At 41.2% G+C, this 25,347-nt stretch overlaps 1 protein-coding gene across 13 annotated transcripts in view; it reads left to right on the top strand.

Moving 5' to 3' along the window:
• LOC105476165 (opioid binding protein/cell adhesion molecule like) overlaps positions 1-25,347 on the top strand; it is a 1,438,816-nt gene that overhangs the window by 1,168,936 nt on the left and 244,533 nt on the right. For all 13 annotated transcript variants that reach the window (XM_071076070.1, XM_071076074.1, XM_011731839.3 and 10 more), the window contains one exon: positions 20,503-20,735. In XM_071076070.1, coding sequence (XP_070932171.1) covers positions 20,503-20,735 — 233 coding nt within the window. The remainder of the gene's footprint in view (positions 1-20,502; positions 20,736-25,347) is intronic.

Below are 25,347 nucleotides of genomic sequence, written 5' to 3'. Positions count from 1 at the left end.
AAAAATTAGCCGGGTGTGGTGGCGGGTGCCTGTAGTCCCAGCTACTTGGGAGGCTGAGGCAGGAGAATGGTGTGAACCCGGGAGGTGGAGCTTGCAGTGAGCCGAGATCATGCCACTGCACTCCAGCTTGGGCAACAAAGCGAGACTCTGTCTCAAAAAAAAAAAAGAAAAAAAAGAATACTTCTTCATGTACTTGGTTCATCTTTCATTTTGTTAATCAGTTTTATAGTTTTTCTTATATTAATCTTGTGTATACTTTGTTACATTTATACCTAAGTATTTCATTTTGGGAGTGCCAATATCAATGGTACTGTCTTTAATTTCAGTTTCCACTTATTTCTTGGGGGCATATTATGAAAGTGATTGACTTTTATATATTAACTTTGTATCCTGCAACCTTGCTATAATTGCTTATTAGTCGAGGAAGGATTTTTGGTCATTTATTTCATATTTTTTACATAGATGATTATATCAAATGTGATATGTGAACAAAGACAGTTTTGTTTCTTTCTTCTCAATCAGTTTCCTTTTTTTCTTGTGTTACTGCCTTAGTCAGGCTGTTTAGTACAGTGTTGAAAAGTAGTGGTACAAAGAGGTATCCTTGCCTTGCTCCCTAGTTATTTTCTTTTTTCTCTTTCTTTCTTTTTTTCGTTTTCTTGTTTGTTTTCTTCCTTTTTTTTCTTATTATAGCCGCTCTAGTGGGCATAAAATGGTATTTTATCATAGTTTTGATTTATGTATCACTAATGATTAATAATATTAGCTTATTTCCATATGCTTATTGGCCATTTATATATCTTTGAGAACTATCTATTCAGATAATTTTGTTTGAAATTGGGTTGTCTGGATTTTTTTGTTGTTCTTGAACTTTAAGTGTAAGTTATATATTCAAGAAACAAGTCACTTATCAGATATATAATTTGCAAATATTTTATCTCATTCTATAGGTTTTCTTTTTACTTTCTCACTGGTGCTCTTTGAAATACAAAAGTTGTTAATTTTTATGAAATCCTATTTATCAATTTTTTTTATTTGTGGCTTATACTTTTGGTGTTATAGATAAGAAACCATGGCGTAATCCAAGGTCCCAAAGACTATGTCTATGTTTTCTTCTAAGAGATTTGTAACTTTTACCTTTAGGGTTTGATACATAGTGAGTTATTTTTTGTATGTGATATGAGACAGAGGTCCGGCTGTATTCAATTGTGTGTGGATATCCAGTTGTCCCAGCACCGTTTCTTTAAAATACTATTATTTCCCCTATTCAACGGCCTTGGCACTATTGTCAAAAATCAACCAACTCTAAATGTGAGAGTTTATTTCTGAATTCTCAATTCTATTCTATTGATCTATATGTCTATCTTTATGCCACTGCTATACTGTCTTAATTGCTGTAGCTTTTTAGTAAGCTTTAACACTGGGAAGTGTAATTCCTCCAACTTTTTTATCCTTTTACAAGATTGTGTGACTTTTCTGAGTCCTTTGAATTTCTACATACATTTTATAATCAGCTTGTCAATTTCTGCAAAGAAGCCAGCTGAAATGTTGATAAAGACTGCACTGACTCTGTAGAATAATTTGGGAAATATTACCATCTTTACAATATTAAATTGTCCGATTCATGGGCATTGGCTATTTTCCATTTATTAATACTTAGGTTTTTAAAATTTATTTCAACATTTTTGTTTTTAGAGCATAAGCTTTGTAATTCTTTTTTAAAAAGTAGTTTAAAATATTTTAATTCATTTTGATTGTATTGTAAATGAAATTGATTTCTTAATTTCATTTTCATATTTTTCATTGCTAATATATAGAAACACACTTAATTTTTATATATTGATCTTGTGTTCTGCAACCTTGCTGAATTTATTTATTCATTCTACTTGTGTTTTTTTTTTATTTTGGTGGATTGCTTATGATTTTCTATATATAAGATATTTCATTTGCAGAGACATATTTTTCATTGTTTCTTTCCAAACTGGATGCCTTTTATATCCATTTCTTACCTAATTACTCATATTACAACCTTAAATACAATTTTGAATAGAAATGTTTGTGATCCTGGATAAGAAAGGGGAGGTGAGGGTGTAATTAAGAGCTATACATTGTGTCATTGTGTGCGAGGGGTTGTGTCTCCAAGATTTCTGTAAATAAAAGTGAAATCTTTTATATACGCAGATAAGTTTGTTTTTATCTAAATTCACAATGAAAGTTGGAGTAAAAAATATACATATATACACACACATATATACACACACACATATATACATATATATGGGCTGTCATACTTCTAGGCATGGCAAAATCCGAACCACTGAATTACACCTTCTAGTTGCTTCCTAACATGACTCACCTGTCTAGATGGCCTCTCTTTCTGTAGAATATTCTGTTTAATGACACAGGGAAATTTACTCATGTGAACAAGGAACATATGAATGGTAGCTGATTTAAAAATGGTAAGTGGAAAAGCTTATTCACAAAATGACATAACTTAGAGTGGATAATATAGTTTTCTTCCTCTTCACGAAGGACTGCCTTGAAGAAGCAGCACTGGATTTATTTCCGCTACAAAGAAGAACTAGAACCAGTGGATGTGCCTTACAGAGGGCGATTGCAACTCAGCAATGAGAAGGTCTTTCAAATACCCTATCCAACCATCTCTGTATTGGTTTAATACACTCCTTTTCATAAGCTTCCTGAATCACTTATATAATGTGAAAAATTGTACTCAGAAGTATTATGATCTTAAGAATTTAATAAACTTTAATTAAAAAGCAGCCATTATCACGCCTCAAAGTCACCAAAAGTTGCCTTTGAATTAATTTAATTTTATAAGACAAGTGCCACCCCACCTTGGGTCTCTTGGAGTGTACACATAGACTTTGGGTGACATTTTCTTTTGTCAAGAGATCAAGTCAAACTTTCCACTTAAAAAATACAACACAAAATAAATCTGATTATTCACTGAGGCTGTTCACTCTGCCAAAAAGTTCAGCCTTCCATGGTGAGGCCAGGCTTCCTCTCCTGCCATCTGTTGAGCTTGGCTTAGCTTCCTGCAGATTTAAATGCTTCCTGTTTCAGAGGCTTTGAATTTCCTTTCCCTAGATGCCCCTTCCACCCACAGCAAAACTGCAAGCCTCTCGAGTTCTCTCTGCTTCAACTACTCTTCTTTGCTGTGATGCTAAGTTTTCTTTTCTGGATTTATAGTAAAATTTCTTCTGAGGTGAACGCAGTGCCTAGAGGAGAATGTTAGTGTATTGTTTGCTTTGTTCTTAATTAGCTGCCTTCAAGGAAAATCCTCCTGGTCCGGTTTATGAGCTTTGTCAGAGCTTGTCTGCTCTATCTAGACACTTTGAAGACCCTCTTCAAACTTACACTGCCTATATGCTTTCAATATACATTTTCATTATACTGGTCAATTGGAAAAAGGTAGAACCAGGATAGCACAGATGTAGGAAGGCCTCAGGGTAAATTGCTAATAGTGGGTTAGGAGAGAAAAGGCAAGGAAGGGATGGGATAGAGTGGAGCTTCACGGAGTGGCAGAGACCACTACCCTTTGGATTCATGCTGTCTAGTTGCTATTCAGTTTTTGGCCCCAATTCTGCTTCTGGGAAAATTTATGATTGCTGTTTTGACAAGTCATCATAAGGTGAGAAAATGGGTGGAAAAATTCTCCCTGTGGAGTTCTAAGTGGTTACAGATAACGTGTTTCTTCCTGTCAGAAGTGTAGTTTCCAATACTCAATGACCAAAACAGAAAGTGCTTTCCCCCCAAAACTCTGAGGAGCCACTGACGCCTCTCAAAATAGGGCTTTTTTCCACCTCCCAACCCTGCCCCAACCCTATCAGAGCATAAATACAGCTAATCAACCTGGGTGCAGTTGATGAGCTCAATACTGCCTCTTGGTCATCAGTGACAGCATCAAAAACACTTGCTTAGTTTCTTGATTCTCACTGCTGAAAATAGTCCTCTCACTTTGTTTCTCCCTTGGGTTTTGAGGACAGTCATAGAGACATTTTCCTCATGTCTGATGTCCTGATGGCCCACCCACCTCCATCTCTCTTTGATCTATTTTTCTCTGTTTGCACGACCATCAGGATCATCATGATCATCATCATCATCATCATCATGCATTTTATATTTGGTTTGGTTTTGCTCATGAACATCAGCTCTGATCTTCGCCCATGTGTTCTAAGGACAAGACCAAGTCATGGGTGGACATTAACTGTGCTGTGTCAGGAAAGATGATACCACTCATCAGAGAATGGTGCCAGACCTCATTTAGGGCAAGTATCTTGTGCAAACTGTACCAAATACGGTGCGTAGCATTAACCTTATTGGTGATATGCATTGATGACTTAGAAGTATCAACAGGGCAAATGGTGTCAGGATTTCTTTTTTTTAAGCTTGAAAAGTGAAGGCCTAAGAAGAGCAAAGTCTCTCATTTCTTAGAGGAGCAAAATCTGAAGCCCCAAAATATTTCATTCCTCATATTAATTTACCCTGGAATGAAGGTGATATTACAACAATCAGTGATGGTTTTCAAAACATCTCAATATGTTGGCCCCTTAGCATGAACAAATGATAATACAATGAAATCAAATAGGAAGCAGTGAAGAATCAAGCTAAATATGTTGTCTCCTACAGGAATCAATGGATCTTCTGTTAATAGAGAGGGGTTGGGGCTGAGCGAATATGGGGATGATGAGGGTCCTGGAAGAGCTTTATTGTTTTGGAAACAATTCTCACTCTCTTAATTATCTCCTGATGATGGCTGCAGACAGCAAAGTGGCGGCCCTGCTGAGATTTTCAGGTTGCTTCAAGTGACTTGGAGCTACACTAAAATAACAAATATGTTATAAATAGCATCAGCTTTACAGGGAGCCACACACAGAGAGCAAGGAGGGAGATGGAAGTGTTTGATTTAAATCTTCTTTCCAAGATCTGCAACTACTTCAGTGCTTAATGAAGGTAGGAGTTGGTCTTTGAGAACGCTTTAGATTGAGTACTTTAGGACCCCAAATTCACCAGTTGTCTCCCTTACGTATTACTGCCCTGATTCTTCGGTGCACAAGATGAATAATTTACTAAAAAGCACATGTAAGTATTTCTTTATTATTCATTATAATGAACTGAGACAAGAGTAATTCTCCACTCTGCTGGAATCCCTGAGGGCTTAACCAGGCTGTGCCTTGCTTTCCCACAGTTAATTTGAGTCAAAGGGGACCCTTCTCTTTGTATCTGTGGCCTAAGTAGGACTTGTGCTAGTCGAGGTGTGAGCAGGAAAAGGAGAATGAGACACCCAGGGTGGACTGTTGGCAAGGGCAATGTGAGGCCAAGTTATAAGAGCACAGACAGCAGATCTCTTGAGTGCCAAGTAGGGAAGTGTTACGAAAGAATCATTACAGAATACCAGGAATCTGCAGTCAGTGTGCTGAGGAACTGCATAATCATTCAGTAGTCACCTGAGGAGAACCAATTAAGGTGGTATATTGGCTGTAAAGTATAGAGTAAATTATGCATTTTCTACATATGCATTTCTAAAGATTTATTTCTTCTCTTTTTCCTTTTTTCTCTTTTTTTCTTCCTTTTCTCTCCCCTCTTCTATCTTTCTTTCTCATCTTATTTATTTAAAATCCATGATAAGGAAACTCAACTTTCCCTACTTATAATGAAAATTTGGGTTTTCATGCCAGAGTTTCTTAAACCCTCTCAGTTACAAGTTTCTATGGAAGGATCCTCCTCTATAGAGAGCCCCACAAGCTCAGTCTTTCTTAGTGTTTTGCCCACATGTTGAGTGCTGTTTCATACACATGAGTAAAATGGAGAAGGCTGGAGAAATTCAGGTTACCTTCGGGTCAGACTTCCTGTTCTTTTGGTTGCCTCAGAGCAATTCAGAGAGTCCCAGCAGCTAAGAATACCCTCTTCCTCCCTTATTAGCAATCTGGTGGTGCGGAATTCTAGGTGACACAAATTAAAAGCAGCAACTCTTGGGACCTGAACTGGAAACATTTGCAAAAGTTAACCCTGTGGCTTTATTGCCTCCAGGGAATATCTCTCTGGGCTTTTCGTGGTCCAAGGAACGAGTTTTGCCTGCCTTCTATTTTATTTTTTAAGAGAGACAGTTCGCATAATCTATATAAAATAAGCCACTATTCTGGAAAAGATGATTGGCTTATTAAAAATATATAGCATATATTTTTAAACAGGCAGAGTTGACATTCTACAGGAGCAATGCTGTAGGAACGGTGAAGACTTCACCTCCCATCCCTCCTCCGCCATCTGTCTCTGCCCATCTGTCTGTTTCATGAGAGTTTTATTTTTAAAAACTCAAGTAAGGTTTTGTTCAGATGTGTAATCTGCAGGATGGCACAGGATGAATCAAGCAAAGTTACTGGCCTACTGGTTGGCCATTAAGCCCACAGTCACCTGAACACACACAATTTCTGTTTTCTAAACTTGAGGCAGCACCGTCTATGGGTTGTGATTGGAAGAGATGGATGTCTTACTTAATTTTCCAAACTGTATAACTGCTGTATGCGTAGATGGAGAGATGAACACTAGGAAATGTTAAAATCACTATAATGTGGGGGGTATCATTACTCTTCAGTTGTAAGTAAATGTAAATATAATAGCAAACATTTATTGACTATTGACTATGCTCTAGAACTGTGGCAACAGTGCTAAAAAGAATAGTTTCTTTGCATATTCACTACAATCTATAGTAGTTGTTCATTTGTGTGTGTGTGTGTGTGTGTGTGTTTTGGTTTTTTTTTTTTACAAATATTATTTCCAAATGAGAAAACTGATACTCACAGAGGATCAGTAGTTTAGTAAATTACAGACCTGTGACTGGAACTCATATACTTCTTATTAAAATATTTATTATCTTACCCCATATGCTACACAGAAATTTTATGGACAGAATAAAAGCAAATCAATTCTCAGTATATTTTTTGGTTTCATAAATAAATCAGTCCTTTAGCAGTTCTGGGTGAGTTTCATTTGAACCAAAAAGGGAGGAGGTTTGTTTATGCACAATTCTGGAGAAAGAAGAATGGCCTTTGAGCTTTTGCCCGTCTTTGGGATTCTGTGATCCCGTACATTATATGTAGGAAGGTATTTGTAGGGAAATCTGTGGGCTGTAATTTCTGCAGTGCCAAAGCCTTTGCTCCCACGATACTTGTGCGGGAGCCTGTGGCTGACTTGCGCCATTCTTCAAAAAGATATCAAGCTCCCCAGACTCTCTGCTTTTAATTTAAAATTTTAATTTATACTTTTCCATGGATGATACTGAGACAGACATGGTCATGAGTAAATATGTCAGGATAATCTATTGAATGGAATTAAAATGGTGTGTGCTTGGGAAACATTTTAATTTCATCTTGCTCACTTCTTTGCCAAGTATAATGAACAAATTGGGAGGCTGAATTTTAAAGCTGTTCAGGATGTGGAGGACGGGAGGGCAGAGTCAGAGCCAGATGACAAATAAGTAACAAGAATTGTTCTGGGTGACTTCTTCAGGCATCCCTGACTAGTCAGTGGGGAGCTCCCTGAAAGGCTGTATGTAACAAGCAGGCAGGTGTGAGTGCTCTGCCTTCACTGCCTTTTACAGCTTCCCATGGAATTCCAAACCATTGGTGATGACCAGAGGGGTTGGATATTGGGAAAGAAGGAAAATGGGGCTGGATAGTGGGAAAGAAGAGACTTTTCATCTTTCTTGCCTTAAAAGACACTTTTCTTCTATACCCAAAAGCTCGTTGCTTCTGAAATGGCTTTGCCTTGTACTGTAGACTAACACAATGTAAGTTAGTCATGATGGAAGAAGGTGAACATAAAGGTGTCCCAAAGCCAGACTGTGACTCTAAAAGAAGAGATGACAATACCCTAGCAGATTGCTCAGTGCATTTTTCTGTGGAGACACCAATTGCTAAAATCTGTGCTTACTCGTCTATCCTAAGGTGCAACCCCATTCCTGACTCTAAAAAACTGCTTCACTAGCTAATGGTGTCACCTTGGGTTGGTAGTAAGACTCTTAGAATAATTTTCCCCTTTCCATGATGCCTGGCAGTATCTGTGCAGTGAATGTCTCCTTAGGGAATTGGATGTGTTTCTCTGAAGCTCCTTAACCCATTCACCTGTGATCTGATTCCAATCACTCCATTTCCCTCATCTCCTTCAGTGCTGACATGGTTTGCATCTGACTTCAGGAGTACCTCAATCTGCTTGCGAATGGTTCTTCTAGAGTGAGTGGTGTCCTGTTTATACACTGAAGCTGCCCACGACAAGGACACTGGTGCCTAAGCTGTTGGGGCCTGTGGACCAACTGAATTCTGTTTCAGGTGTGCACAATTGTGTTGATTGATCTCCCAATTACATATTTTTAGAAATACAGCATTTCACCAACCACAGGACATCAATCTAGAAACCAGCCCATCAACCACTGTGTCAACACACTGTGAAAAAGGCCTCATCAAAATAAAAAGTTAAAGTTGTCTCAGTGGCTATAGCTGAGAAAATAAACCGCAGAGGGAAATGAAATCCCACTGCAGAATTCTACACAGGTTGAGTATACAACATTTCTGGAGAGTAAGACATTTTTGAGAAAACAGAAAATGTTACTAGAAGTGCAAGAATCTATAGGTAGACTGGAATGGCCCTAGACGGATTAGCTAGTAATGCTAAAAATGTAAATTTCGTGTTATTTCTGATTAACACCACATAAACGTCCATTTTTATAGATTTGAAAATACAGAAGGAGAAGGTACCAGAACTCTTTGGAACAGGACATGTGAACAGATTCAGGATCACTTGGTTAAACTCACATGGACTCTCAGATCATAGAGCTTGAATTATATTTGTCCAGATGAGGCAATAGAGTCATAGTAATAGAGCAGGCACTATTTACCTGGTATAATTCCTATTCTCAACACACATCACTTTCTTCAGTCCTCATGAGAGCGTTGTGTAATGCCATGAGGAAAATAACGTACATCCCACTTCACAGATGCACAAATGAAGATTCTGAGAGGTTAAACAAAATGCTTGTCTCAGTGTCCTCTGTTAGTAAGTGGCAGAGCCCACATCTGTCCGATGACAGGCCTTCTCCTGAACAGCACATTATATATAATTATCTCTGCAATGCTCGTTTATACATTTCACAAAGGCTCATAAAGAACTCTCAACTCTCATCATCATTCTTGATATTGTCACTATGAACTTAGAAGACCCAACTGGCCTCTAAGTTAGTTCACACCCCCCATCATTAACAAGGGTGACTATTGCTCATTAAACACTTATTTCAACTTTTCATCATGTACAATTTCTTTCATTCCAGCTGATTTGCTCGAGGACTTTATTAAGACTTCTAATGCATTGAGCCTACCACATTCTCTGTATCCATCAGCCCCTCCTATCTTCACTCTTCTTATTCAATATTTTTTAATTCCTGTAATCCTTGGCTTCCTTCCTGTTGCTCACCCAGCGTACTCCAACACAGGATGAACCCATCATCTACATTCTCTATTCCTGAACCTGGACATTTGCTGGAGAATATCCTCAAAGCTAGCAGAATATTGTCACTACAAATTCTTGACCACCAACTACAAATGGGACCTCAACACAGCCTATAAATCCCACTATAGTTCCCTAGTAATTTTGGTGTCATTTTCTGCAATAGTTATTTCACTTTTTTGCATCCTTCATCCCCTTTCTTCTGTTCTCCCACTTACCTTCAACTGATAACTTGGTCTTCTACTTTGGAGAAAAGAGAAACCGTCACTCGATTGCCTCCTGCCTTTCCCATAGCTGAATCCACAAAGCTACCCAGGTTTCTCTTAATTTTTCTTCTCTTATGATAGAGCAGATGGAGGCCCTTTCCTTCGTGTGCTTTGTATCTAATGTTTTCTCACTTTCCCTGTAACTTTTCTCTGACAGTTATCCCCTTTCTCCTGCAGTAGCACTTGCTCCCATTGATAAGATCATTCTCATTAGTATATACTTACATACTGCAGTGTAAGAAGGCCTGGTCCTTGTCTCATGCAGTTTTGTTTCTACTGCCTAAAATCAGGCTACTCAAAGTGCATTAAGTCCTCAGCACGTGGGCTTGTTGGGAATGCAGACTACGGTCCCACTGAGATTTAGTGAATTAAGATGCACAGGTGATATGCGGGCTAACAAAAGATTGAAACATCCCAGCACCCAATAGGTATTCAGTAAATATTTGCAAAATGAATTAATTAGTTCCCAAGTGTTCCTACCCTTAAAACAAATAAGCAACAAGAAAAAAAGCAAAACAGGCCGGGCGCGGTGGCTCAAGCCTGTAATCCCAGCACTTTGGGAGGCCGAGGCGGGCGGATCACGAGGTCAGGAGATCGAGACCATCCTGGCTAACACAATGAAACCCCGTCTCCACTAAAAATACAAAAAAAAAAAAAATTAGCCAGACGTGGTGGCGGCGCCTGTAGTCCCAGCTACTCGGGAGGCTGAGGCAGGAGAATGGCGGGAACCCGGGAGGCGGAGCTTGCAGTGAGCCGAGATTGCGCCACTGCACTCCAGCCTGGGCGACAGAGCGAGACTCCGCCTCAAAAAAAAAAAAAAAGAAAAAAAAGAAAAAAAGCAAAACAAACACCCTTTGAAGAACCTAATTCCCCCTACCTCTGTGTCTTTGCCCCACTCCACTTCGCCATCAAAGTTCGTTAAAGTGTTGGCTGCAAACATTTCATCAACATCTCACGCCTGATTCTCTGACGACTCCTTCCTTCACTCTAGCTCCCTCAAGCTCTTCCTTAAGCTGCAGACCCTCTCGTCATGTGACTGTACTCTCACATCTACGGGGAGGCAATAGTCCCTTCACTATTCTTTCTGCCTCTGGCCCTGCTACAATCTATTTTCCAAAAGAAGTCCAGCCTATTCTCATGAAACACATGCCTCCACTTAAACCTATGCAGACTTTTTACCATAGAGATGTCCACCTCCGCAGCCCCGTGGAACACACCCATGTCCTCGTTTATCTTGCCTGGACTACTCTGGCTTCCACTCCATTCCTTGCCTGAGTCAACCTCAATCCCAGACCCCACATGCCTGCCCCGCCTTCTATCTAAGATGCTATCTGTACCCAACACTTGTACCCAGTTTTTCTTCTGAGTTATCAGCTTTAGATATTTGTCTGTTAATCTAACCATTATGTTACTTCTTCAGAGTGGCCTTGTCTCTTGACTGCATGTGTGAGTAAGGGCTTGCCTGCGCCACCCCACTACATGGCCATCTGATATGGTGTGGATGTGTGTTCTCTCCAAACCTCATCTAGAAATGTGAACCCCAAGATTGGAGTGGGGCTTGGTGGGAGGTGTTCAGGTCATGGGGGTGGATTCCTCATGAATGGTATGGTGCCCTACCAGCAGTAACGAGTGAGGAATGATTTCTGGCTCTGTTAGTTCGCAGGAGAGCTGGTGGTTTAAAAGAGCCTGGCATCTCCTCCCCATCTTTCTTGCTCCCTCTCTTGTCATGTGATGCCAGTTCTCCTTTCCCTTCTGCTATGATTGGAAGCTTCCTGAGACCCTCACCAGAAGCAGATGGTGGCACCACGCTTCCTCTACAGTCTGCAGAACTGTGAGCCACATAGACCTCTTTTCTTTATAAATTACCAGCCTTATGGTAATGGAATGGACTAAGACACCATCCTAATTCAGCTTGTACTCGTGTATCAGTGTTCTGTGACTTTATTTATTGCATATTGCTACCTCAAAGCTGCAAGCTTCACAAGGGTAGAGACGGGGTGTCTCTCCTAAATGTTCTATTTATAAGGTCTGACACAGTGTCTGGTCCTTAGCAGGTGATTACTAAATATCTGTTAAACAAATGGACAGATATATACTTTTTATTGTATCCATGAATGTAATAGGGTGCCTTTGTAACACTCTTGTGTCCTATCATTTGTCTGAGCTCATAAGGACCTTGAAAGCAGGTATTGTCTTTTTAGATGTTTTTTGTTGTTATTTTTATTTCAACCTTGCCTACCTCTTCTTGGGAAACTAATAATGTGATCTCAACATACCCTGTGAATTTATAGAGTGACTTGAAGCCTGGGAAGAAACCATCTCAATCATTCATTATTTTGTTCAGAGAGCTTTCTCTGGCCTTTCTGCCCACCCTTACTTTTTGTAATTACGTTTCACTACCCTACGCTTTACTTCTGTTACCAAGATAGGAATTCTCCTCCTCTCTCCTCCCACAGCCAAGCAGTTTAACCCCTCTTTTGTAGTTGTAAGCAATTTCTGCCTCTTTGTGGAGCCATCTTTCCATACAAATCACGCCTTTCATTTTCCTTCCCTGCATCGGATACTCTGTTCTGAACTGCCGTCAGCACAGTTGCCTCACTTGCATGGTATGGGAAATTGCTCTCTGCATTCAGGTAGAGTCCTCACTGTGCTTGTGGGGACCAGAGGTTCCCCTTGCTTGCGTCAGGACACAATGAGCAATTTCTGGTGGACTCATCTGTCATCAGACATGGCTGAAATTGCAGCACATTATCATCCAGCGGTTGATTTTCTGCCTCCGGCGATGCTGTTTTCAGGAAAGCCCTCAACCTCCCTTGGTTGTGTTTCCACGACTCTGTGTCTTCATGTTGCAGGCCCTCATGTTGAAGGCATTAGTGTCTTTTCTCTGCGTAACCTCCCCTCCCCCTCCACGCACACATACACATGCACACACACGTGGGTGTGCGCCCTTCCTATGTATTAACGTGACATCTCCCCTCCAGCTGCTGTTAGTGTGGTCCTGTCTTCCAATTTTCCAGCGAGCTGCAGATGTCATATTATGCCAGACTTCAAAGTCAACCCCTTGCACTACTGAAATATTTTTGTGCTGTACTCTCCATAAGTAGCTCTTATCCCTCACCATTTTTTCTGCAGAGGCTTTGAGATACATTCTCAGCCAATACCTTATCAGCAAATATTAGCTCTAGCAGAGTTATTACTCTCGTTGCATTTCCGACTATCTGAATCGTAAAGTTTTCCCCTACATAATTTAGGGTCCTTGTTGATGTTCTGAAGTTGGCTCTATTTGTAACTCAGGAAATAACTGAGTAGTTAAAGCCTTCTGGGAAAACAGCTTTTGCAATTTAGAATACCTTGGGAGTTGATCTAAATATGTTTCATTTTGGCCTGCCTGTTCTTTTTCCTTTAAAAAATTATTTATCATTGGTTTATGAGTTTATTAAAGCAAGGTCTTCCTCCCAGTTTTTGGACTGGCATTATTTATATTCATATATTTTGATACACAGTAAGGTTTTTCTTAGCAAAAATTCAATTAACTCTCCATTTATGAAAAAGGAAAACCAAAAAGTTACAAGATAATATGGGGGAATGTATTTAAAAAGTAAATTCAGAGAAATGCATTTCGGCTTTAAAATTCCACCCAGCATTTCTTCGATTGAGTACTCTATAGAAGACCACTTTAAAAGCAGGGGTCAAGGATGGGAAGAGAGACAAGATTTTCATCGATTTCCAGTGGTAACTATTAAAAAATCTTTATATATGTGCAATCATAAAACAAGGTATAAATGCCTTAAGCTTACACTCTTATATGACTGTAACTTCTGAGATTATAACTTATGCACATATATAGCCACTAAAATTTAAACTTGGAACACTAACTTAATGGAACAGGTGATGTTTTATTAAAATTAAATCCACTTTGGGAGGCTGAGGTGGGCAGATCATAAGGTCAGGAGATCGAGGCCATCCTGGCTAACACAGCGAAACTCCGTCTCTACTAAAAATATGAAAAATTAGCCGGGCGCGGTGGCGGGCGCCTGTAGTCCCAGCTACTCTGGAGGCTGAGGCAGGAGAATGGCGTGAACCAGGAAGGTGGAGCTTGCAGTGAGCCAAGATCGTGCCACTGCACTCCAGCCTGGGCGACAGAGCGAGACTCCGTCTCAAAAAATAAAAATAAAATAAAATAAAAATAAATAAATAAGTAAATAAATAAAATTAAATCCCAAGTTGCAGTGTGGATGTGGCACTGACTGCTGTAAGGCCTTCCCTTCTGAGTTCCACCCGCATCCTGTGATAATGAAGTTCTCCTTCCACAGTGGCTCATTCCAGTGCTTGGGAACCTTCATTACTACAGTTGAGCCCACATCATTCAGCTTTTGCTGGTAGGAAGGCATCACTGACAAAGCCAGTCACCTCTGTATTTTTGTCATTAGCCTGAGACAGTGCAAGGACTTCTCAATATGCCAGTGTGGTGAACACAGATGCAAACCTGAACATTTACATTTAATTGTTGTCATACCACATTTAGCATAGGTTTATATTATACATCTCCCAATTATAATAGAAAAGAAAACACTAAATTGAAAAATGTACATAAAGAGCCCATGGACTCTGTGTGTGTCTATGTGTGGGTAGATACAGATAAAGATATAGATTCAGATATCCTGCAGAAGGACACATGTATGTCCCCACATATATGTCTCTTTATGTGGGTTCTTTTGATGCCCATTTGAGAAACATTGTCGTACACCTTTTATCATTATAAATATGTATCGATGACCTACTAGCTGCTGGGTAGAGGCTGGGAGGTGCTGGTGATACTGAGTATGGTTACTATCCATGTGACATAGTTTAACACATGAGAATATAAATAATTAAATTCAGAGATGTAAACTCTATGAAGAGTCTAGGATCTTCGATATTATCCGTATATTACAAAGAGAATGGAGGTTTAGGATGATGAGTCTGAATTACAGATTTAACTACATTTGCCTTTGTCTACTAAATAAAACACAAGGGTATGCACCCTGTTTTAGGTATTATCACCATAACAAAGAAGGAACTGTAAAGGCATTTTCTAGTTAACTCTCAGTTTTTCAAAATATCAATGATCAATTCTTCGAACACGTACAAAGTCATCAATATATGAGGACACCATTGCTGAAGCTGGTTTAAAAGACTTGCTCTCCAACCACCCAGATCACTTAAATGTTCCTGCAGCTATCTGTGCATGTATGTGAGATGAGAATTTCATTTTAAAGTTAGACATAATTTTTGGACATGCATCTTATGGCACCCAAGTTTAGAGTTATAAACATTCAGCCATTCAACATCTGGCACATAGGCCATGGAAGGGCATTTCCTGAGAATTCTGTTCCAAATATGTTCACAGTTCCCATGATACACTCTCCATTCCTTACCTTGTTTTATTTCTCTCCAGGTGTCATTCTGAAACAAATATATCTAGACATACATGTTTCCTTTGTCTCTCACTAGGTGTAGTGTCATGGGGCAGGAACATTGTTGGCCTGTTCCTACTGTGTTCTCAGCTCCTAGGAAGTTACCTCGTACACCTTAGGCACTCATTCAATATCTGTTGAATGAATCGTGGCACTTTTATTTTTTATTTTTTATTTTTTTTTTGCATTTTCAAAGACAAAATATAAAAACAGAAGTAAAGAACACAAAAAAGTTAAAGCCGACCGATTTTACTTTTCCGTGATTATTTTGATTAAAATTCCAGCCCATCACTTGCCTGGTTTCTTTAAGGCAGTGAGTGGTTCTCCAAGAGGAGTCCCCAGAGCCGCAGTATCAACATCCACTGGGAACTCGTTGAAAATGCACATTCTTGTTCCCTCCAGGCCCGTGAACCAAAGGCTCTTTGAGGGCTGGCTTCAGCAATCTGTTTTTGATGCACAGTCAAGGTTGAAAACCACCGCTTTAAGGCATGGATTTCCCTAACTGCACCTCTTCCTCTGGAAACAAAACAAAACAACCCTGGATCTTAACCCCATGGCACATATTCAGAAAGATCTCTGCCTTCTGATGTCTGTCAGGCGTTTCTTTGCTCTTCCAGACTCTCATTTACACCTTCTTTCCTCACACATGGCTAGAGGTTAAGAATGTGTACGAGTGTCTTCCAGATAGGTTTCCTTTTTTCCTGTCTGTGCCTCAGGTTCCTCATCTGTAAAATGTGGATATAATATTAACAGAACACATCTCAAAGGGTAGTTATGAGGATAGAATGATTTGATATATTGAAAGTTCTTACGACTATGCCTGGTTCTGTACAAGCAATATACACTATTAGAGGTTACTTGTGATGTAGTTGTAATGAGTTCTGTTTTATCAAGGATCAGTAGGTAGGGTTAGCTTGGAACGTAAGAATTTAAAATATCTGAAATAATTTCCAAGAGATCAGAAAGTTGTCATTAACCTTCCTCAACGTGCCTCTTGGCTCCCCCTTAGTTAACATCAAAAGTGTTCCCCTCTGTGCTTCTTGTTAATGAGGGTCCAGGACATGGCCACAGACAGCAGGGAAGGAGCCTGAGTTTAGAAGAGCACTCAAGCCAACTTTTTAAGTCCTTCCCTGCGTTCTCTTTCCTGCTGTTCAGGGGACCATGGAAGAGTCCTAAGGTGATGGAAGAAAGCACAAAGCCATGAAACTACATTTTCTTTTGAAGCACAGCAACATCATGAGGAAAATAACTTTCCTCAACTGACTTCATTGTTTCACTCAGTTTCTCTGTCGTTAGGTTCTGAGAACCATACAAACTTGGGAACCATCTTTGCCCATTTAGAGAGATGGCTTTTCCTCAGTTACTCTTTTCTGTTTGCACTCCATGCCCATAAGGAGGCCCAGGTCCAAGAGCAAGTACACCAGATCATGGCCGCTCACCTGACGCAGGATTAACCAAGGAAAACACAGGCTTTCCAAGGGCTGTGTGACCAGGGCACTGAGAGCGTGCTCTGGCCCAGAGAGCAGTTTTGGATTGACCTGTTTCAAAGTCCGCCCTTACTCAAGCCTGTGGCCATTTGCACCGGTTCTATGCACCCTCAACCTGTAGTGGTTGGTCCCGTACAAGGACAATGATAAGATTCAGGAAATGCACTTCAAAGATCTCAAATTACCTAAAGTTGATCTGCTTGAGTAAGTGCCTGAGGTTGCAATGTAATTCTGCATCTCCCTTCTGACAGCTCCCACTTCACACACCATCCAGGAGACAACCTTCTTTCGTTTTCTTTGTCACCTCATCACCCGACTATGATGGAGCGGGGTACCAGTCTCGAAGGAGACCCCCACAGAAGCAAAACAGAGCACTAAAGGCAATGATACCTGATTGCATCAGGAATAGATTCATGGCCAAGCTAGTGCATTCTCCATTTTGAATTAGAACTCGGAGATGAGACATGTTCTAACAGAGGGCACTGTGATTTAGCATATTAAAATAAACAGTATAATATATTTTCCCAACATTTCTGAGTGTATTGGGTTAAACAAGGCACTTCCAGTAAAATAATAACATCTTTTTATAGTCATTTGACAAGGCCTGGTAAAATGGTATCATATGCTTTCCAGATACTGAGAAATTGAATGAATTTAATACTGGGTTATAAACCCCTTTGCAAGTCAGGTATTTTCCAATTCATTGCGTTAAAAGAAATTGAAAGAGGAATTAATTGATTTGTCAGCTGCGAGATCATTAAAATTATCTTTGAAGCTATATTACTATGTGATTTTTGGCATATATCTTGGAAAGCATTCAAATAATTGAGTGGCATTGCTATGCACAATTTTCATTTCCATGTTCTTACGTGAACAAGGTTTCTCTAAAAGCAAAAGTGGGAATAGAATTGATCCTGAACTCCATCTCCTTCTAGCAGTATGTGATATTTATCTATGGCATTTAAAAAAGGGGCTTATCCATCTATTTAAAAGCTGTATTTCTAGTAAGTTTACTTTTTCATGTTTAATTATTACTTAACAAAATGTGCTATATATTTATGTTCTATCAATTTTATATTTCTAATGACCATTCATTTAAGAAATATATTATTGCTTAAAGTTTTATGGTCATAAGACATAAAATAAATTTAAATTTCAATCTCTATATATTTTTGGTTGCAAATAAATATGGTAGGCGATCAATAAAAGACCTTCAAGCATGAAATACATTTTTCTGCAGAAGATATATAATGGGAAAACAAGTTCCAGTTTAAAAAGGAACAATGCACATGTTATGACTTTTAGAAAAAGAGTTCCTGAATTTTGAAGGCAGATAATCATGAGCATTAATCACTATGATATTTAAATTCTACTGAACAAATACACACACACACACACACAGGAATTTTGTAACCTAAAAAAATATTTTAAATTTGAATATTTTCTAAAGACCAAAAAATTCATCCTTTTCCATTGTAGCTTACACGATTTTTTATGGCAACTTAAAAATGTCCAAGGGGTTACATAACTGAGCAAAATTAAAGCAAGAATATTTGTTTTCACTTAGTCACTTGGGTTGTGTGGTGCCTCGAAGACCACACAACTAGAAGGGACTAGAACATCACGCCCTTCACTCTGTCTCAATTTAGCATCTACTTCCAGGCATTTTTGGAATTCTACTATTCGAACTTTCTTTGGGAGGAACTCTTCAAACAGGGATTCCTTCTTTATGAAAATTCACCTATCCTTAGGAAAGGTTTGCCCTTATCAGTCATTTGCAGTTGAGAATGAATACATTTATCATATTTTTTCCCTAAGAAAAGCCTTTGAAAGTGGGGAGCAGGAAGGATCCATTAGAGTTTAAGATCCATTAGGGCATCATAAGGGAAATAGAAAAATGCTATGGAAGAAAGAAAACAACAGGAAAAGAAGTGAGATGCCTCATGATGTGGAGGAGATAACATGACTTCAATTTTTCTTTATACCAATGACATTTCTATAATGATGGGAAAGAATCATTCAATGGTACCTAAATTATCAGGTCCTACTGGTGGATGCAGTTGGGCCCTGGAAACTCGCTTACCTAGAAAGCTTGCAGATTGAGGTCTGTAACTGCTGGTGTGCAAGGGATGCCTGTGGTCAAATAAAAAAAAAAAAATAGTTTCATTGGAATATTAGAGTATGATTCTATTTCAGGTGAAAACAAATCAACACAAGCTTCATACAAGTTCATGCATGTGTATAAGGAGTAAGATGTAGACCGAGATATAACAAGTTGCTACCAAATCACCAGTGGGTGCTGGGCATTGGTGAGGAGTGAATGGTTAGCTGGGCCTGTATCATCTTGGTGTTATTTACATGTATTATTCACTTTGTATTGTTCACATGCTTATTTAGCAAAGAAAAATCTCTTCCTACGATATTGTGAGAGTGCCTAATACCCTCCCTACCCAACTTCTCAGCGGCTGAAGGGCAGATGGGCCAGTTCATAAAAAGGCCTGGGTTACTGGAAGCTGGTATTACTTTTATTCTTCCTACCAACCAAGGAGAGGACCGCCATAGATCCGGTGTTTTCCCCATTCTAGAGGGCTGTGGTTCTGGTGCTTGGAGACCCTGAGCCACTCAGGCCAGGTGAGACTGGCCACTTGACCAGATCCTGACCTCTCTACTGTGGCCAGTGTCTCTGGGGTCCTTCTGTCTCCTGAGACCTGCCTGAAGGATCACTGCTGCCACCCAAGTGTTAGGTCAGATCCAGTGAGGGAAGGCCATGCCTATTCCCCGTGTTCTCCTCACCTGCAGGTGTTGGACTCACGTCCCTCCTCTCTCTGCCAGGACATTGCAAGGCTGGTTGTCATTGTGCCTTCCTATGTGTAGCATGGAGTGATGGGTGTGCACCCACATTTAGAAAGCATTCTGTTTCCTCATGCTTCCATTCCCACGTCCTCAGTTCCTGGGCACATGCACAGACGTCCAGCACGTTCAGTCTTGTGTCAGGCCTGACAGCCCGCAGGTCATCCACACCAACACATGGGTCTCGTTTGTGTTCATAGCCTCAAATTGTTAAGGAGAGTAGGTGGGAGGTGGAGCACAGCTCCCTGCTTTGATAATAGCCTTGTTCTGTCTCCCAATGGGACAGAGTGTCTGAGGAACAGGGACTCTGCTGATAATTTTCTTCTTTCCTCTCCTGATGTCCTAAGATGCAGTTTTGACTTCTTCAAAAAGTGTTGGCTTTCTAAGGTGAATTTTACCAACCCATGTTATAAATTGTAGTTTGCAGGCTTTGGGCTGCTTAGGGGTATAAGGAGATTATCAACACCAGGGAGGTCTGGAGGTAAATATGTTCAATTTTTGATTAACTACAAGTTAAGTATTTGCTTTGTGGATTATCTATGACCTATTTGAAATGCTGATCCACTCTCTCTCCCATGTGCCCCTGGGCCACTTCTTCCTCAAAGTGGTAAATGTGCTCAAGAAACATAAACTAATTTTCATATAAGCCTATGGGAAAAAAATAACAGGGAAAGCGAATGGATGGCAAAGATATTCACATAATATGTCTCGAAATCAAATAGAAGTGATTTTGTATTGTCAGTTCTTCAAGATGATTTTGGTCACTCTTAGTTTATATTTAGGAAGTTTCATCAGTAATTGTTTCCTTTTAGTACTGTGTTATGTTGTTTCAATTACTCCTCAGAATGCAACATCATATCTACCACATTATATAATCTCTCCACTCTCTTTCCCTTCTTCCTCCCTCCACCATTCCCGGCCTCACTGCAGGTGCACCATAGATGACCGGGTAACCCGGGTGGCCTGGTTAAACCGCAGCACCATCCTCTACGCTGGGAATGACAAGTGGTCCATAGACCCTCGTGTGATCATCCTGGTCAATACACCAACCCAGTACAGCATCATGATCCAAAACGTGGATGTGTATGATGAAGGTCCATACACCTGCTCTGTGCAGACAGACAATCATCCCAAAACATCCCGGGTTCACCTCATAGTGCAAGGTAAGTCCCAGCTGGATCTGGGGTTGCCATTCCCATCAGTGATGGAAGGGAAGAACCATGTTGGTGTTTCTTCTACTTGTGTGTGAAGACACAGAAGTCATCTTCCTCTATTGGATCCAGAGTTTGAGTATATGTCTTGGAATTTTTCCCATCGAATGGGTACTTAACTAAGTGCTGAATATCTTCTCAGAGTTTGTAACTGTTATCTTTAGCCCTTCTGTTCTCATCAGTAAGTTGTGTAACATGCACTGGTTGAGCTCTCGTAAGTTACTTAGCACTCTGGAGCTGGGCTGAGATACGTTCAAACATAGATAAATACGGTACTACTCTCAGTGCCTTTTAATTCTCTTATAGGCTTATGTCATAATAAAAGACTGATAATGCTGATGAGAAACCCTGTGACGTGACTGCTTTTGCACAGTTGCTGGTCACGCATGCCCTGGAGGGGTCTCTGAGTGCTGTTTGGGCAGATCCTCCCTGGCAAGGCTGCTGTGTTTAAACCCTCTCTCATAGCCTGACGATGGAGCCACATCCAAGAGGGATGTTAGTCAGAATGATAGCTGCAGGTCAATGTTGGTAATAAATTCAGACAATTTTAAAAAGGGGGAAGGAGGAAGGAAGACTTAGCAACTTCTTCCACTCTCCTTTAAAAATGTGAACCAGGATGGCCCAAGAATGGCATCACCTGTGCATTTTAAAATAGCTTTTAATTTAAATTTCATATTACACCTCAAAAATGGGGCTGAAGAAATGTCAGATTCTCAGATATTAAATATTGAGAATTAAAAACACATGCAGATAGCAGTTCCGAGAATTTGAGAACCATTTTAAAGCAAGGCAGCAATCCAAGTGAACTTATTTTGAACTTGACCCCAACTATCATCACCATGTAAAGCAATTTCTGTCAGGTGTTGGCTCATGGCAGGAATGAAGTTCTAAGCACATTAGTTCCGTCACCCAGTGACACATCCTTCCTCCACCAAATGAAAGGTTCAGGTGGACTTCTTTCAGAGCCTCCTTTGCAGATATCTTGAGGAAACACAGTGAGCTCTCGGAAAGGGTCCCTATGTGTGATTTAGTCTTTAGCATCTGCCTTTTTATCAGATCCCATCTGTCATAGATTCAACAGATTTTTTTTTTTTTTTTTAGTTTGTGAAACGTGTATGGCATCCTTGCTTAGCTAAGATAGATTCCTCATCTCTGGTTTAAAAAAAAAAAAAAAGACCGTGATGTTGCTCATTTCAATCGGTATCCTAGAGAGAGGTTGCATGGGGGCTGTCTATTCATGCTTCAGTCACTTGTACCATTCAGGTTGCCCATTCTTTCCTTTTGGCGCAAGCAGCCAGGCCTGCCTCTGTAGCCATTTGTAACGGCATGTGTGGGGCCAGAGAGCTGTCTGCTGCCACTGCTGTTCCCCAGCAGTCCCTGGCTCTGCCATGCTGCCTGAAGCTTTGCTCCTGCCCAGCCTCCAAGCCCTGCTCCCCTCGTCGCGTGCTTTCAGGCGTTCACACACGCCTGCCATCCGACAGACGTCTACAGACGCTGCGGGTTTCCACTCTCCATACACGTCCACCCACGGCTCTGGAGCGACAAGACTGCCTGCCATCTGGAGATCAAGACAACTGTCACATCTGATACTTCTCCTCAGAGGACGACAGAGGCACTTGGTGAGATCAGTCATCGGAGATGAGCTGGGCTATCTGTTGAAAGTTTCTGAGGGTGTAGAAAACAAGAGACTGTGAGCTCTCACTACCCCACCTGCCTGCACCTGGGCTTGGTTCCAGAGGAGCTGACATTCTCAGCATCGGAAGTGACACCTCAGTGCCACCTCTGTGGCCTTGACAGCAAAGTTATCTTCAAATTCAGGAAATGTGGCACTGAAATAAAAAAGAACTGTCAGGCACTGTAGAGAAACAGACTCAAACCGAGCAAGCCTATCCCTTTTCAAGAACTAAGACAGATGATGTAAGCACATCGAAGTCAATGCACAACATAATGGGCTGGGGGCCCAGCGACAGAAAAGGATGTTCTCCATAACACATGCTAAGCGATCCCTTGGGTGGGACGTGGCAGCCTATGAGGTGTCCCTGTGGACCTCCAAGCTTCAGGTCAGAAAAAGTCTGAGGACAGCATGGCATCTATTCCAGAGGTCAGCTCCTCAGTCTCCACATTCCAGGCCAATTGACTCTCTGGCTGCAGCCCTCTGAGGTGGTCTGGGTAAGTCCAGAGGAAGTCAGGATGGGTGGGGGTGGGAGGGGAGGATGTTCTTTTGGGGAGGAGCTTCTCTTGGGGAAGAGCTTCTCTTGGGGAGGAGCTTCTCTTGGGGAGGAGCTTCTCTTGGGGAAGAGCTTCTCTTGGGGATGATGTTCTCTTGGCGAGGACCTTCTCTTGGGGAGGAGCTTCTCTTGGGGATGATGATCTCTTGGGGAGGAGCTTTTCTTGGGGATGACGATCTCTTGGGGAGGACCTTCTCTTGGGGAGGATCTTCTCTTGGGGAGGACCTTCTCTCGGGGAGGACCTTCTTTTGGGGAGGAGCTTCTCTTGGGGAGGAGCTTCACTTGGGAAGGATCTTCTCTTGGGGAGGACCTTCTCTTGGGGAGGACCTGCTCTTGGGGAGGATGTTCTCTTGTGGAGGACCTTCTCTTGGGGAAGAGCTTCTCTTGGGGAGGAGCTTCTCTTGGGGAAGAGCTTCTCTTGGGGAGGATGTTCTCTTGGGGAGGACCTTCTTTTTGGGGAGGAGCTTCTCTTGGGGAAGAGCTTCTCTTGGGGAGGAGCTTCTCTTGGGGAAGAGCTTCTCTTGGGGAGAAGCTTCTCTTGGGGAGGACCTTCTCTTGGGGAGGAGCTTCTCTTGGGGATGATGTTCTCTTGGGGAGGACCTTCTCTTGGGGAGGAGCTTCTCTTGGGGAAGAGCTTCTCTTGGGGAAGATCTTCTTTTGGGGATGACATTCCTTTGGGGAGGACATTTCCTTGGGGAGGATCTTCTCTTGGGGAAGAGTTTCTCTTGATGATGACATTCTCTTGGGGATGACATTCTCTTGGGGAGAAGCTTCTCTTTGGGAAGATCTCTCGAGGAGGACATTCTCTTGGGATCCTTGGCAGGCTGGTTTGTAGCTTTACTGAGTGGCTGCAGTGAAGGCGGTCAGAAAGCTGAATTCTTTCCCCTTGCTTAGTGATGCAGTGACTTGCTCTTTCTTTGGAAGGCAGTTGAATTACCAGAGGGTGGATGTAGAGACCCTACTACTCAATTAGAAAGAAGCCCCAGAGTTATTCTCCCAGCAGCCATCAGCTTTTGTCCAGTCTATAGATTAATTTTTCAGACATAGTGTTAGTTCAGGTTAGATAAAGATAATGAAAGTTTCCTAATCCTCTTAAAGAAAATTTATCTGACTGAGTAGAAAGCTTTTGGAAGACAATAAGGCATGCATAAAACTGAGGCCTAATCTCACCTTTAATTTCAAACTGCTGATGGGTATTGATTTTGCAATGAGAAAAACAGAAAAATTTCCGAGCTGCCACTTGTCTGTTTATAAAAACAAAAAGGTGTTTATGCATCTTCTGTCCATTTGAGAAGGTGGGTATCTCATTCCTTCTGCCAACCAGATGCCATCAGCAGAAGGGAGTGCACACCTACGGGACCCAGCTTTTTCCCTCCTGCCATGGGAGTGCCTGAGAGATACTCTGCCACCAACCTCCCTGCCTGCCCTTTCCTGTTGTAGAAGGTGGCCTTTGCCACATATCTGATGGAACTAATTTCCAAATCCTTCTCATTGAGAACAGAAGCTGCGTTCATTAAAATCGTGTCACTGATACCCGAGGTACATCTCAGCCACTGAGGGGATCAGCGCAGGCACTGTGTGAGCATGTGATAATGTGATCTAGGCTGCATACCTCAGTGTGGAGGAAATCTGGAGCAAGGGGGAGGCACCGCTGTGGGGTCGGATTAGTTGGGGGGAAAATCAGCCTGGCAGCCCTGCAGATCAGGAGAAAGCGGGAGAAGCTGGAGGCACAAGCACAGGCAGGAGTGACTCCCATCCCCGCTAAGCAGTGCAGCCAGGGTGACCATGGCCTACCTGCAAAGAGCCAGATGTGCCTGAGAGGCACTGTCCACAGGAAACTGAGAGCATTCATCCTCATACCTGGAAAGAGGAAGAATTAAAATGATATCACCCAGATTTTTTAGTTTGGAGAAATGCTAGTGATTGGGGAGATACGATCCTATGCCTCCTGGAAAGAACAGCTTTGGGCTTACGAGGTCTGGGGATAAACAACACACAAACATTACATAGATGTTGCAGAACTAGGGAACAGGTGTAACCTAACACCAGAAAGGGTATATTTGAGATTCAGCATGAATTTCCTGGCTGGAGAGTAGGTAAATGTTCCGAGGTTAACTATTCTTAGAGAACAGTAAGAATCATAATTTATTTATATCCAACCTAGCACTTAGCACACCATCTGAGGCATGGTAGGCACTCGGCAAATGTTTGTACAATGAGCAGAAGCAGATTGATATGGCTACTGGAGTGGCATAGGAACACAGTGATCATAAAGCTTCTTCCCACAGATATGGGTGGCAGGGGAGTCAAAATATGTCCAGATGACTCGGAGAGGA

The sequence above is a fragment of the Macaca nemestrina genome, chromosome 12, assembly GCF_043159975.1.
Source record: "Macaca nemestrina isolate mMacNem1 chromosome 12, mMacNem.hap1, whole genome shotgun sequence".
Taxonomy (NCBI): domain Eukaryota; kingdom Metazoa; phylum Chordata; class Mammalia; order Primates; family Cercopithecidae; genus Macaca; species Macaca nemestrina.
The sequence above is the reverse complement of the archived record's forward strand: the minus strand, read 5'-3'. Positions and strand labels throughout refer to the sequence as shown.